The following is a 16,044-nucleotide window of genomic DNA, read 5'->3' on the forward strand; positions in this document are numbered from 1 at the left end:
GTCAGGGCAGTTAAAGTAGCTTCATTCTACAGCACAGGTTTTCTTTTTCACTGCTGAAAGCTTTGGTGTTCTAGAACTTTTGCATTTAAAGAAGGAATTATAAAGAGGCAGCCACTGTAAGGTGCATCGTTTTTACCAAATTACAAAGAGTGAATTTCAGCTGGTTATGAAAATTAGGTACATTACCTTAAATCCAATTATTAGTCCCAATTATAATGGGCTTTCCGAATGAATGAGATCTTGGTAAATCAACACCTATGTAATTTTTTTTGTTCAATGTGCTTACACTAGATCAAATTAACAGTAGGATTTGGGCTACTGGATATGGTATTAGTTGCAATATGTTATCCTTCAGAACCTGTGCTTATGCCCAACTATTATATCATGTGTTCAAAGATGCTCTGGGGATAAAAAAGTGCACATCAAGCTCCAGACAGCAAAGCTATAAAAAGAAAAAGTTTTTCAGAATTACTCCATATATTTCTTTACCTGTAACACATTGCCGTTTTTACTGCCCGAAGCAGGCTCATCCTTAGCTGACACTTTCTGCTGTTTCTTGTTCATCCCTAAAGACATTAGATTTACATCAGACATGTTGGTGCATAAAATGTCAGATGTTCCACTTCATATACATGGTGAGTGCAAGTGGATATGGATGTCACTGCTGATTCTTCTTTTCAGCAGCTGGAACGCTCTGACAAGTTAGCACATTTTTAAGCTGCCAAGCAAAAATGACATACTCTTACAGTATTCTGAAATGTATCACTGCTTCCTACAGCATGTGCTAATCCCAGTTTAGGAAGAAAGTGAGGGCCTTTCTACACATGACTAAATCCTGGGAGGAACTGGGATATTAAATCACAGTTCCTTCCAGGATTTAGTCCCCACCCCCAACCCAAACCCTGCACTTTTCCTGGGGATGGGAGTGGCTACATGCATCCAGTCCCCATACAGTGCCAACAGTGCAGACCCCTCTGAGAAAGCTCCTAGCCCACAAAAGCGACACGTCAGGAGGTGGGGGGGGGGGGAGAGACGAAGGATTTTCTTCCTCCCCCACCCCCACTCCTGATACATTATTTTCACATTCCAGCTCTTTTTGGAGGTGCCTGTACTGCCAGGAAACCCCTCATGTAAGTTTGTGGGGGGCTGGGAGGGGAGGTTGGGAATGCCATCCCACTCTTTTGGGCTCTTAGAGCTGGAAGAACCAGGATCACTGTGGGGATTGACCCCTGGAATTGCGAATGCAATCTTGGGACTCAATCCCTTACAGGGCCCTCATCTGGATAGATTTGGACCTTAGCTTAAGGTCTGGATGGTCTCTGGTGTTTTATTAATCACCTGAGGGTGCCAGGTGATTGGGGGCATTTCTAGGTTGGGGGCGTTAACCCGCTTCTTCTGGTTCTTAGAGCCTGAAGAACCAGGTCCAAAGAAAGCAATCTCGGGAGTGAATCTCCACAGGGTCCTCACCTGAAAAGATCCGGACTTTCAGTTAAGGTCTGGATCTTCCCAGGCATTTTATTAATCAGGAGCAAACTTGGAAATTCCAGTTTTCTCTGGATTAATTGAGTTTTACCTGAGGCATCATTTGAATGCCTCAGGTAAAACCGAGACAGGTCCTGCATTTTGGGCTTGTAAGGAAGCGCCTTGAAACTCTTGAGGGCTTTGTCTTAACTGAATATCAACTGGAACTTTATGTGGAACAATGATTATCAGCCATTGTGTCCAGTGTAGTTTTTCAGCTTGTTCTAGGTGAGAAACAGGGATTACAACAAGTGTGTGATGCTTTGTCCCTTCACACCAGCTCCTTCTTCTTTGGAATCATGGAAGCTATCGGTGTTAGAAATATTTGAAGGAGGCCTTAGAGTTGCCTGATGGCAGAGAATGCTACTCCTATGGCCTTTAGAATATGGATGAAAGTAAAGCTGCTTGATTCCAATGGAAGAAGGAGAGATCAAAGATGAATGAAGCATTGTCCAGCTGGCAGGTCAACTGGTTGAAATTTCCACTTTTCCTTAAAAGAGGATGGAAACAGTGTGGAAGACAGGACTATCAACGATCACTAGTCATGATAGATACATTTTCCCTACAAGACCAGATGTCTGTGTATATCAGTTGCTAGGGAGAACAAGTAGATCAAGAAACTGTTTGGCTCATGTCATGTTTGCAGACTTCCCATTAGCAAATATTTGGCCGCTATGTGATGAGAGTGCTGGACTAAATAGGCTTTTGGTTTGATCAAGCATGACTTGCCTTATGTTCGGTTCACATATCCTTGGTATGCCTTTAAGGTAAACAAGCATCAAGAACCAGTGTTTTGGGGTTTGGAGCCTCTACGGTGTTCCCTTTCAGCGCGGCTGTTTTCTATTAATGGTTGCACTGAAGGGTTTTGCTAGACTTTTATCTATATGTTCTGCTAGCTGAAGATGTTAGCAGATGTGAAACAATTGTTAATCTATCTTTTCCACTCATTCTTCTTGAAGTTTGTGCATGTGTGCATGATGGGTGCAATCTTCTTTATTTATCCAGAAATAGTTGTATATAACACCTTGATGAATCCTAGTCTGGGAAAAAAGCGAGGCATAAATGCAATAAATAAATATGTTCTCTATAAACTTTCCCATTCCATGTTAACCTTTTTGAGAAGTAGCTGCTAGCAGGCATATTTTGCTCTTCAGGATGCAGTATGAAGAAAGTTGTTACCAATTATTCAACAGTATTTAAAAAAAATCCTTTTTCATATATCCTCTCACACCCAAATGTAAAGTGATTTATAAATATCACCTGAGTAACCGAAAGATATGCTTGACAATGGACTAAGATAGATCCCACTTCCAAACATTGCACCATGGAGCTGAAAGATACAAAGGAAAATGCCAGTCTTAATTTGCTATATTATGCAACCTTATTCCAAATTTGATTTTGTACAGCTTTCACCAAGTCATGGAGACCTTCCTATATATGCTAGACAGGGGGCCTTTTCACACTACACAACTTTAGCACCATGATGTATCATATGGAATCTTGGGATGTAATTCTTCACTGAACCTATTCTCAATGGAAGCCACTTTTTTTTTTGCATTTTTACTCCCACTACAATAAAATATTTGAAAAGCACTCTGTTTTCAAACTATTCTCAATTCAGGAATTATTCTGTGCAAAATTTGCATGTGGTTATTTTGTAGGAAAAAGAAAACACCACAGCATTTTCTGCACAGAAAACTTTTCTATGTAGTTTCCTGTAGTTTTCTAGGCAAATCAACCACATATACATTTTACGGAGAAAAAATTCCCAATTACAGCTGGAGGGTCACAGTTTGAGGATGCTCGATTCACATGATTGAAATTCATTTCTGCTAAAGGGATAGGAAGCTGCATGGATGTGATTTCATTCAAACCATTCATATACTGTGCCTCTCACAGCAAGTCCAAACACCTGGTTTCCAATCCTTCTCAAAATGATGGCAAGTGTTGTGTCACTTTCTGTAACCATTTTGAGAGGGAATGTAAAAGAAAGCACGATTATTTGGGCATAATGGAGGCTTCTATGGTGATTTTGAATTGTGGAGCCAGGATATTTTATTTCCCTTTGTTTAACATTTAGACCATTTTCTGGATGTTTGTACAAAATCATACCATTTTTAATGTGAGATTGGTGAGATTAGGAAGACTAATAAGGGCCACAAAACTGTGCCACATGTAGCCTGCAGACCAAACTATAGTCACTCCTGCAGTAGAGTATGATAAACACAGGAAATAAATACTTTTAAAAGTGGGATATAAATACTTTTTAAAAATTCTACTAAACCAGAGGTAGACCAAATGCAGCAAAGGGGTGAAATAGTTTTTCAAAACTTTCCCAAATACCCTCTAGAGGGCATGGGAGATGTTTTTTTTCCCATTTTGGGGGCTCCTTGGATTCTTGTGTGACTAAAATGGCCAAAGAGACTCCCCAAGAGAGGGCTTGGAAACTCCCCGTTGAGAGGGCTTGGAGGTATCAGGGGAGAGGGTGATTTTTGTGCATGAATACATACCTCCTACCTCTTCCAGGACATTAATATAGTTTCCTAGCCTCCCACAGTTGCTCAGCCTATAAATCCCATTTTGTTTTTACTGTGGATGAGAATGTCTACATCCAGCCTAAAACACTTATGTCTCAAACTGTCTTTGAGCAGAAACCCATTCATGTTGCTTTCTAACATTAGCTTCTTTTACCTGCAGTCTTGTGTTGGAAGCAACCACTAGCCCATTCCTCAGGATTGAATGCCAATTTTCAATGTGTGACCCACTTCAAACAAAAGAAAGAGAGGAAAGTTAGTGCTGTTATAAAGGAAACATAGCAAAAACTCTTACAAATACTATGCCTTGAAAAGGAGTTATATCTGTTTTAGAATATTTGTTTAATTTTGTTGGTTATTTTAAAAAAAAACATTTCTTAGCTATAGTGACTTAGATTTGTTCACAGTTTTAGCACTGTTTGTCAATACTCACTGAAATGCAAAGGTACTTCCATAGAGATTTTTAGCAGCTCTGAAATTGGATTCTTTGGCTGGTGGACTGCTGAGCAGAAGAAATTGATGCGGTGTGTGCATAAACTTCAATTGCTGTAAAGAAACAGGAGCAGATTGTTAAAGTCACAATAAAGATGGAAGGAAAATTTCATAAATCTGTTGCAAACTCTTTGGTACTTTAGAACTAAAAGAAGAACAATCTAAAAGACCAAGAAAAGACATAAAATGGAAGATCTGTGGACAACATCTTCTGCTCTGGGAATAGTGTTATCTGCTTTTATGGTAGATACAGCTAGTATTACTCTGTGGTATGAAGGCTTCCCCAGTCACTGCTCAGAGAGTCAAGAGAAAAAAAATTATCTCCTTATATAATATAAATGTCAAGGTCACCATGCTGTTCCAGGTCTGCTCTGGCATATGTTGCTGGGATACTAGAGGGGTATAGCTGCTGCCCTCATGTCTTCCTTAGGAGACTTTTAGGAGTCTTCTCAAGAGTATTGGATGGCCATTATGGAGAATATAATACTAGCCTAGATAAACATATGGTTTGATCCAAACCTTTTTGCTGTTCCTATACCAGATCATTTATTTATTTATTTATTTATTTATTTATTTATTTATTTATTTATTTATTTGGGGTGCTTCTACCCTGCCCTTCTCAACCCCCTAGGGGGGACTCAGGGCGGCTTACAAAAGGCACAATTTGATGCCTAACAATTACAACATACAATGCAATATATAATACACAAATTCACCACATAATATCACAGTTATAACTAAGTAAAACAATCAGACAGTAAGGGTAGCATTCCCTTGTGCTACCCTTAGACAGCTCCAGACAAAGTGTACCCTCAAAAATTCCTCAGGGATAAATAAACAATCCTTTTTATTTACTTTAGAAAGGATATTTGTGTTTTTTGGCAACAATCCTTTTACATCTATATCCATTCTCAACCCGATTTTGACCTTTTTAGATTCTTTTAAAATATAAATGTTTTCTTCTACACTTCCATATTAGTTTTCAGTCCAATTTTAGTTTGCACATTTTCTTAGAAGTAAATCCTGCTAGGATTTACATCCAACTAAACTGGGCAATATTGGACTGCACAACTGTGCAGATATTTTTCAAGATAAATTAAATGGGTGAAAACTCAAACAGATCACCCTCTGGATTTTTTAATCAACCCAATACTGAGTTGATGCAAGTTAGCTTCATAAAATATACTCAGCATAACATAACTCGGTCATCTGAAGATCCTATGACATATAGGCTTTCTTGTAATTTTTTTCAATAATTGTTATGGCAAACAGAGAAACATACACTTTGTGTGACAATTAAGCATCTGTTTATTGGAAAACTAAACTTAATGGCTGCATGTTTGTTATAGAAGATTTTATGGAACAAAACCAAACTTACCCGATTCACAGGTAGCTTCACAATATGCGATCTATTACTTGAAATAACCCTGGAGAAAATAATGCATACAACGTGTGAAATAAGACAGACTACCAGAGTATAATTGTTTGGAGCCTTACATGAGTGCAGATGGACAACATTCTATTTCTCTGGTTGTTTTGTGTTTTCAAGTTATTTCCTACCTATGGTGCCGCGAAGGTGAACCTATTACAGCTTAAACCCATATAAATTATCATTTTGATCCAGGATGAGCTCTCTTAATCAAAGGTAGCTAGTCCTTCTACAAATTCAATACAATGTGTACAGAATTACAGTATATGGTTATGACTGAATATTTTGCACCTCAATGATTTATCTAGTGCTCAGGAAAGGTTTCCCATTTTTACTATTTTTTCATGAACATCACTATCTCCATCTACTATGACATGTAATGAAATTCAAGTTTTAGCAATGAGAAGGCTGTGTGTGCCCATAACTGTCATGTCACCTTGAACATATCCAACAAGGTCTGATTTCATAAACTGTGCTGGGTTGGGCCTGGTAAATACATGGAAGGACGACTATCATGTATACTCAAGGATCTTTAAGTAGATCTAGAAAGGATTTCTGCCTGAAATGCTTGGAAGCCACTGCATAGCAATTCAGAACATTGCAAAATCATCTGGCCAGTAATCCAAGCAAATTCCTTACCATTGCAGAAGAGGATGAGCAAGTGGGTCTTGTTTGTCCATCTGCTTCTTGATTTCTAAATAAGGTGCCTAGGAAATAATAATAGTACTAGAATTAGCCATGAGATATTCCAGATCCAAACAGAAGTTAGTTTTCAATGAGTGGATTTTTTAGGATGGGGTGTGACTTTTCTTCTTTTTGTTTAAATTTATGTTTAAATATCTATTTGTGCAAGAGTGGGATTTCTTAAGCATGTTAATATGATCCATTTTTGTACTTGGTGGTTCTATTTCTCTCATTTCACACTTGATTTAAACATGAGCAGGAGTGATTCAGTATCAATGCTAGTTAAAGCTCTATTTTTGTGCATGCATTTCATTTTTAAAAATGTGCTAACAGAAACTTGCTAAGACTTTATCATTAAAACAGCTTTTCCACCAGAACCACACACAGAGAAATGTTAATATTGATCACCACTCCATGTTAAATTCTTGTATGCTTCTAACAAGGGAACCTCCTTGCTTTGACTAGGGACTTTGACTTTGGTACTTTGAGACCTCAGGCTGGTGCAATTCACAATGATATCCTCCTATACCATCCTACAATACCTGAAGCAGTTGTCTAGTTTAGAAGGAGCAGGTTAGGTTGTGTGGCCTCTGTCCTCCAACAATGAGGAAAAGCCAGAAAGTTCATCAGAATCTACTGCCCAAAATGGTAACCTTACTTTGCCTAATTATAGGGACGACCTTAGGTTTGAATGATTCTGTCCAGAATCCCTCATTTTCATTATATCCCAATCCTCTCAAATGCTGCAGGAAGAGATCCTTCCCATTCAGGTGGACTGTGGCTTAGGGTAGGCTGACGGACTATTCAGAGAACAGGGAGTGATGACACTTTCAAGCAGAAGTTTTGTTCTCCCATTCCTCTTCAGTTCTATTATGCATATAAGCAGTGGTTCTCTCCTGTGGGTCCCTAGATGTTTTGGCCTACAGCTCCTAGATATCCAACAGCTAGCAAACTGGCTGGGATTTCTGGGAGTTGTAGGCCAAAACACCCGGGGACCCCCAGGTTGAGAAACACTGATATAGGGGAAATAATTTATTTTACTTTGGAAGCCTGACCAACTTGAAAAGACATCTCAATCTGAACATGAACTTGAAATGACATCTCAAAACTCAGCTTTAGTTGCCTATTCAAATGGTTTACAGTCAAACCCACAGGCACACTCGGTCTCCAACTTCACTGAAATCAGTAAGGTTTGGTTTGCAGAGTCATCTCCATACTAGTTGATAGGTAGAGTCAGAACCCAATGGGGGTAATTTAGTTTAAGAAATGTCTTAAGACAATAAAAACAAGAGATGGTGCATGCTCGTTTCTCCTTCAGTTCCCTGAGTGCTCCCCAAAAGCCTGGGATGGCAAATCCTCTGAGACATGTTTTCAAGTGAAATGGGCATGATAATCTTATATTGGAAAGTTACAGGTTGGCTGGACATGACACTGCATCAACCCCCCCCCCCCCAAACAAACTCATTATTTTATGATTCTATGATTCATGCACAAATATTAGATTGTAACAAGGCATAACTGATCAATGTTAAATTCCACTGATACTGGGAGATGAGCATCCTACACTGAATTTAAGAGCCCTTGAAAAACTCTTAATTATTTCTCTGGGAGAATTCAAGCATTATGTGCTTGAATTTTGGTTCATTGATTTTGTGTTGTAGCTTGCTGGACTCTCAGAGATCATTATCTTTATAGTCTTTTCTTGCATGGCTGTAGTAAAGATGGAATTGCACAAACAATACTGCAAACTCATAAACAGATGCTCCTTCTGAACTAAAGGAACTAAATGAGTTTTATGCTTACCTGCGTCATTTCTCTTATAGAAGTAATACTATCCAGTGCTTTCATTACTCTGTCATAATTCTTCTTCTGCAGAAAGAAAAACCCAAATAGAATTTTCTCTCAAAGTCTTTAACTGTTGTTGCTTGTTTAACAAGTGTACTCACTATATATAGACATTTTGTACAATATAAAAATGACTGTATGCATTACAGTCATAATCATAATCATCCATAAGAGCTACTTTACATATTGGTAATTCTTGTTTTTGTCTACCAGAACTACTTTACTCATATGGATAAGAAGACCAACAATGTGGATTATGCACAAATTAAATAAGCCACCATTTACAGTAGGGGTAAGGATCATGTGACCCTTTAGCTCCCAGAATTCATCCCCATTGACCATAACAGGACTACTGGGACATGGAGTTGAACAATATCTGGTGGACTGCATGATTGGTTTTAAATGTTCCTGTTTATGACTGACCAGATTATGTCTGAATGTAGTCATTTTTTGTTTTTATTTATTTATTTATTTATTTTGAACACTTGTACCCCTCCCTTCTCAACCCTCTGGAAGCTGGGGGGGGGGGGGGCTCTCAGGGTGGCTTCCAATTGGTAACAATTCAATGCCACATAATAAAAATACAAATCACCAATAATTATAATAATTAAAACATTAAAACATCAGATAAGTTTGGGCTTGATTTGTTCTGGGACTTCTGGGACTCCATTTATTTGTCTTTTTAGCAGTTCATGGTATCTCCTCTAGCACCATATTTCAAATGAGTTGATTTTCTACCTATCAGTATTCTTCACTGGCTAGCTTTCACAATAATGCATAGAAATTGGAAATACAATGGCATGGATGATCAAAACTTTAGTGTTTATTATGATATATCTTTATTTTTCAGGGTCTTATATCTAGTTCATAGCTGCTCTTCCAAATCATATTAGTATAATTTCTATAGATACAAACGAACACACTTGTTCCCCATCCAAATATCAAAACAGATGTGTGAAAGCTTTCAAATTTCACAAACATGTATTAAAGTGAGCTCCATTTGGGCCAAATTCTTATATAAATGTAGTTTAGAATTTTTCCAGTTTATGCAATAGAATGCTTTGTTAGTTTCCTGAATAACAGAATGCCAAATAGAATGCAATTATACTTTGTTATTCTTTATTTAATAGCATGAAAGCAAATTTTCATTCTATGTTTCATACATACAATATACTTTTTATCACAGGATTTGTATTCAAAGTGTGCGTCAAAAAATTCCTCCTTTCTTGACAGACACACCCACAAATCTAACAGAAATAGAGAATACACATACCCTGGGGTTAAAGGCCAGCATCTGAGAGTCATTAGGATCAACTACAGAAGGATATGGCTCAAAAATGACAACTTTCCTGGGTGACTCTAATGCAGATCGACACATAGATACCAATAAATCTACAACCTAGGCATCAAAAACAAAATGCATACATTAAAAATAGCATTGAAGTGCTTTTTTAACAGCTGTAGGGTGAATTGTGGTTGTGTGCCTTTAAGCCATTTCTGACTTATGAACTTAACGCAGGGGTTTCTTAGCAGGATTTGTTCAGAGGGCCATGTTCTTTGCCCTCCTCTGAGCCTAAGTGTGCTTTGCCCAAGGTCACTCAGTAGGTTCCCATGGCCGATGAGGATTAGATCTCTGGTATTCACAGTCATAGTCCAATGTTCAATCAAACTGCTCTGAACAAACATTGCCAAGAAATGCCTGTGCTATGTTCATCTTAGGGTCTCCCAAAGTTGGAAAGAACTTAAAAACAGACAATAGACATATAAATTGATAAGGATAACACTTAAAAGATAACATTTAAGTACATGTTGTTAAAACTTTTAAACCCAATTGTAGCTTCAAAAGACTTTCGATATTGTCCATGTAATATTCTGAGTTGCAATCATATTTTTATTTAATGGTAGGCCATACAATGAATTATTTTGTTCTCAGCCATCCCATCTTTTGATAGCAGTTAAAATGCTTCACTCTGGGAAAACATTAATAGGGAGGGGTTTTTTTTATGAACACGCCATTGCAGTTCCACCCACAATCCCAGATAGACTCTGAGTCATACCAAGAATAGTTCTAAAAACCTTTGCATTCAGATTTCAGGAGGGAAATAAATAAAAGAGATGGTCCTTTCAAGAAGTGAAATGGAAGCAAAGGGAACAGAAACTTTAGGAGGAGAAAGGCCAATCTATGATGTCTTTCCTTTCGGCTCATTTGACAAAAATAGGTAATCTTGTTGCCAGTGATAGGAACCAATACTGGAGAGTAAATAAGTGGGCACAATCTATTGCCAAGAAAGGTGGATTCAAATGCCAGCTTACTCAATAAATCATGGGCCAGCTCCAGCACACACTGTTTTTTAAATTCTAATGGAGACTAAACATAGGAATGAGCCATTTTCTTACCAAAGGAGAAGAAGACCTCATTGGCTTTTCCAAATAAAACCCACACATTTTTTAAAAAAGGAAAAAAAACTGTGTTGTTTTTAAAGATTTATTACTAAAATAATGTATGGGGTGAGGGGCATCTCCTTTTAGATGAGAATCCTACTTCTTTAAAATGACGGATAATTGTGGAATGGGCTAAGGTATCACTTTTAATTTCAGAAATAAGTCAAAATATGCCATATTTTCAACTTCATTGGATGTGGGGCAAGAGAAACCCAAGTGCATGGTTTGGGATGTTTTCTGGTCATTCTTGGCAGATTTTTTTTTAAAAAAAACCTGTGTTTGTGGGGAAGCTGGAGGCTGTGGAGATCTCTATAGGGGAAATCACAATAGAGGTCCCCAGGGGCACAAGCGCAGAATGGTGCACAGTTTCCCCATCCTGTCCATATAGGCACTTCTGTTTTTTGCCCAGAACCTAAAAAGGAATCTCCAGGAGTCCCCAAACACCTGATTTGGAAAGCTAAGCCTGGTGAGTACTTAGATGAGAGACCACTAGGAAGACCAGGGCTCTCGTCATAGGACTGGGAATGAATTGCCCCTGGGAAGGCTGTTGACTCCATATTCTAATGTTCTTATCACATTTTAATGTTTATGTGGTTGCTTCATACACCATTCTATTTCAGCTCCTTCAAAAAACATTATATTACCCTATTGTCAAAGAGGCCATTGCATTATATGAATAATATATGAAGTCCTATAGGCTAGTCCTAGCTTGTAGTAGCTTGTACCTTCCATATTTGTGAATCTCTTTTGGATTTTAGTCCAGTCATTTTAAAAAACTAACCAAGGTGTTGAATCCTAATCTCAAAATAGCTTCAGCAGCTATTTTGCTGGACTCTGTGGGAATGTTACAACCATGCCAAAGTCATTCAGGTTGCTTGAATTGTTTCACTTTACCTGAGCCCCTGTTGCTATTTCATCTGCAGCTTCATTCATCACACCAAGAGTTTGGAAAGCAAACACACATAGCTCCCGTTCACACACAGTTGGCTGAAAAAAGAGAACAGAAGAAATAAAAAAGGATGTATGTTTGATATTCATGACACTTCATTATTATGAATGGAAGGTTCATGTATTGCAAGAAACCTCTATGTAAATACAACGTAGTACAACATATGCCCTATTTTATCATTCCTTCCCATTAGGAATGCATTTAAACACTGGAGAGCAGAAAATTACATTTTTGGAGCACAAGTTTCACGATTTCGGAATCAATGGCCACAATAACTAATCAATTCAACCGCTTGATATGGTGCCTAGGTTTGATTGGAGAGAGCACCTCCAAATTAAACATGAGGTATACTTACAGTGAAGATTTTCAGGTGTCTATAATAATCTCACCATCAATTAAATATATTGCTATCATTCTTAGATGCTATAATTCTTAAAAACAACAACAAAGAAAGATAAAAGAAGAAACAGCAAAATATGGTGTCCAGGCAAACCCACGCCAAGCAAGACAAAATCCTAAGATCTCCTATTTAAGGTTACAAGCTGTTACTATTTAAAGAGACAACTTGTGCTTACTTCTCACTGTGAAACTACTACTGTCAGCAACAACAACTCCACATATTATGTTGAGTCTGAAGAAATTATCTCCATTGCTTCTCACTGGTCGATGTAAGAGCATTCCTTTACTGAGGGATTTCTTTCTTCTCTGTTTCTTTCAGTGAAGGGAATTGGGAAATGGCCTTGTTAGCTTCATCTCAACCCCTTTCATAAAGGGTAGTTGTGTTAAGTTAAATTGTGTGAGGCCATTGTAAATCACCTTGAGTCCCCCCAGAGGTGAGAAAAGTGGTATATAAATACAGTGAATAAATAAAGTCTGCTGCAGCACATAATCATCTATGTATCTATCTATCTAGATATAAAGCAAAAACAAGGAGCTTCTTATTACCTTAAAAACAAATACATTTTATTTGACAAAAAATGTACCTATTTCTAGCACTGTTTTGAAGTAGGCTACATTTTAATGGCCTTTCCTGAAAAGCACAGAACTTCTAAATGCATAGGCCCTATGGTTTTCTTCTTTTTACAAAATATAGCATGAGCACAAACATCTTTTCAAGATTCCAGTTTTCTGTCACTTGAAGAATGCACATTTTGCCAGGAACCCCCTGCTTAGCCTTTCATTGCAAGATCTTCATGAAGATGTTTGCTCACACTAAGCTGACAAATCAATCTTGCTCTGCTCTTCATGTCCCTTTCACAGCAGACATTAAGAACAAACAAAACATGTGCAAATATGATTTAAAACAGAATATAAAACCATTTGAGAGACTTTCTTTTTTGAAATTGCTTTATCTAGCACACACTTGCCTCAATTGCTTTCCTTACCATAGTACTTTTAGGGCTTTGTTTACAAAATCCTGTTTCTGCACAAAAACTATGAATCTGTGTGAAGTGTACAACGTTGAAATAGTTTCACAGAGATTGCTTTAGAAGAGCCATCATCTTTCAAATCCAATACATCACTCATTTGATTTATCTCATCTGCTGTGTTACATTGAATTAGGCAGCAGATGAAGCCTAACACTATCCAATTCACCGTAGCATGGCACTTGAAACCAAAAGACGGAGAGAAAACAGGGTTTTCTCTCCGTCTTTTCCATCAGATCTCTGTGTGCATCAGATCTCTGTGTGCATACTTCCATCAGATCTCTCTGTGCATATTGTAGGATATGATAGGATTGGGAGCGGCATTGCCTTCCTTGAGCTTATGTCAGTACATGTACCAATGGCATGTATGGTTCAAAAAGTACTCCAAAGTTCTTAATTCCACTGCAAAAATAAAAAGCACTAGGGAAAGTGCTATTTACTATTACAAATGAATTTTCCCCATTTTGAAAAACAAATGTGTGTATATCCTTGTCTCATTAATAAACACCTCTAGTATATTTCATACACATTCTTAAAGGGATAATAGTGTTCTTTTGTTGGCGACTACAGTGCAGGTATGGGGAAAGGGGAAACTTGGTGGGCTTGCAAAATGGGCTATGAGCTACAAGAATTACAGAGGCCACATGTGGTCCACCTCTGCTGTAGGCACCACAGGCCACTGATTTTGTCACCTTGTTTGGCCCATAAACTTCAGTGGCCCAGATGTGAAGGCTCATTCTGGGTTTGCATGTGGTCAAGGGGATCAAGTTTTGGGTGGTAGAACTGGAACATAACTAGACCACTCTAGAAGGGATCAAGATGAGGCAATGCAGCATATATTTATACCCAATTAAAAGATAGGAGGGGTCAGGAAAGGGCCAGCAGCAGACTGCAAATAACTGCTGTTAGTCAACATAGATAATGCTTATCCACACTGATTGGGCTGGCTCACACATGTGGACTACCTATGACTTTTAGGCACAGGTAACCCATGAAGGCCTTCAGTGCCAGGTTAGGGTGCCAGGCTGAATATGGGGTAGGATTCCTGTACCTTTAATATCCTAGACCTAAACAGAGCTGTTAAAGATAAGGTGACCCAGAGATCTCTAATTTATTGTTGTTGCTGTTAACTGCCATCATGTCAACTTACAGTGACCCTATGAATGAGAGATCCCTCTATTATCAACCACTCTAATCAGCTCTTGCAGGCTCAGATCTATGGCTTCCTTGATTGAACCTATTCATCCAAAATTTGCCCTTCCTCTTTTCCTACTGCCTTTCACCTTTCTAAGCACCATTGTCTTTTCTAGTAAAACATGTCTTCTCTCTATATGGCCAAAGTTCAAGAATCTAATTTGGAATCATGGCTTCCGAGGAGAGTTTGGGCTTGATTTGGTCTAGGACCCACTTAAAAGTAAAGTAGGACTGTCCCATACTTAACCCAACAACCTTGTTCAAGATGCCCATGATGCCACCCTCTAGCCCATCCCCATTAATTATATTCCAACACACCAATAAAACAAATTTCTGGTAGACTTATCATTGATAACTTAGCTGAGACAAAAAGCACATGGAGATAATTCAATCTGCATGCATCTCTATTCATCTCACCTGGAGCAAAGAACTGTTTGATGGGCTGGCTAGTGTGCAAAAGAGGACCATGGGACTACTTACATAAGTCCCACCCTCGTTACCCACATTCTCACCAGTAACCTTCATGCTGGTTTACACATAAAAAGATTGGGAGGTGAGAGCTGCCAACACTACATACAGAAAAAATAACAGTGTCCATGTGATCTCTATGCAGCTTGAATCCACATGTATTCATGTCACTTTGTGTATGGAGCTTACTTTTCCCAAGAGCTCAGAAAGGTTACTGTTTCAGACCATATCTTCTAGAATCTCCTAGCCAGGCTTCTGGGAGTTTTAGTCCAAAACTATTTTCCCAGTTCTACATTTATCAGTTTTATCAAAATCGCACAATCCATCTTGGTTTTAAAATCAATACAAGATGGACAGTCTATAACATTGTGTGCAAAGAGTCTCAGTAAGCAATCCTGGGTGTTCCAGTCATGCAACGTTTACAGAGTGTGTGACGTTTGTTCAATGTCAGGCTCAGAGTGAGCACTGGCAGGCAAAATAACCCAGGCATGCAGGCACACTGTTAGCAAAACTGCTTTCTGAATTTATAGTTTCCTGATTCCCTTCCCATTAAACACAGCCACTCAAAGTATCATTCCCATCAGAGCAAGTGATCCGATTTATCCTTTCAATTTCTCAATGCTTTTATGAAGCTCAAATTAAGAATTCTACAAAAGCTTAATAAGGGTGGAACACTGACTGGCACTCCAAAATACTATTGATCTAAAAATAGTGTACAGAAAGACATGCTAATCTCCCAGCAGGTATCATTAGGGGGGGGGGGGTAAAAAGGAAGAAACATTAACCATTTCCCAATTTCTAAGAAGATAATCAGCCTCATAGGAGTTTCCTTTTTTGCTTCAAAGCTCTGAGGATATTTCCTTCAAGAGATTAACAGAGCAATCCCATACTAAAATGATTTCCCTAAGGAAATAGGGAGAAAAGATATGGCTTTCAGTCTTTTTTCTTCCTCTCTGCTACTGAACAGAAATCATTCAGTCATTGGGGAGATGTGTATCTGGAGTGGGAACAAATGTTTTGCAAAATTTGATGACACTGGTTGATATTTTCATGAGAAGA

The 16,044-nt window shown here is 38.3% G+C and overlaps 1 protein-coding gene across 2 annotated transcripts in view; it reads right to left on the reverse strand.

The window, feature by feature from the left end:
• PARP8 (poly(ADP-ribose) polymerase family member 8) overlaps positions 1-16,044 on the reverse strand; it is a 204,734-nt gene that overhangs the window by 4,451 nt on the left and 184,239 nt on the right. For both annotated transcript variants that reach the window (XM_060761469.2, XM_060761468.2), the window contains exons 15-23: positions 11,842-11,934; positions 9,779-9,904; positions 8,464-8,529; positions 6,616-6,683; positions 5,926-5,974; positions 4,489-4,601; positions 4,213-4,285; positions 2,782-2,851; positions 490-566 (exon numbers count right to left, since the gene is read on the reverse strand). In XM_060761469.2, coding sequence (XP_060617452.1) covers positions 490-566; positions 2,782-2,851; positions 4,213-4,285; positions 4,489-4,601; positions 5,926-5,974; positions 6,616-6,683; positions 8,464-8,529; positions 9,779-9,904; positions 11,842-11,934 — 735 coding nt within the window. The remainder of the gene's footprint in view (positions 1-489; positions 567-2,781; positions 2,852-4,212; positions 4,286-4,488; positions 4,602-5,925; positions 5,975-6,615; positions 6,684-8,463; positions 8,530-9,778; positions 9,905-11,841; positions 11,935-16,044) is intronic.

Source organism: Anolis sagrei, chromosome 2 (assembly GCF_037176765.1).
Source record: "Anolis sagrei isolate rAnoSag1 chromosome 2, rAnoSag1.mat, whole genome shotgun sequence".
Taxonomy (NCBI): Eukaryota; Metazoa; Chordata; class Lepidosauria; order Squamata; family Dactyloidae; genus Anolis; species Anolis sagrei.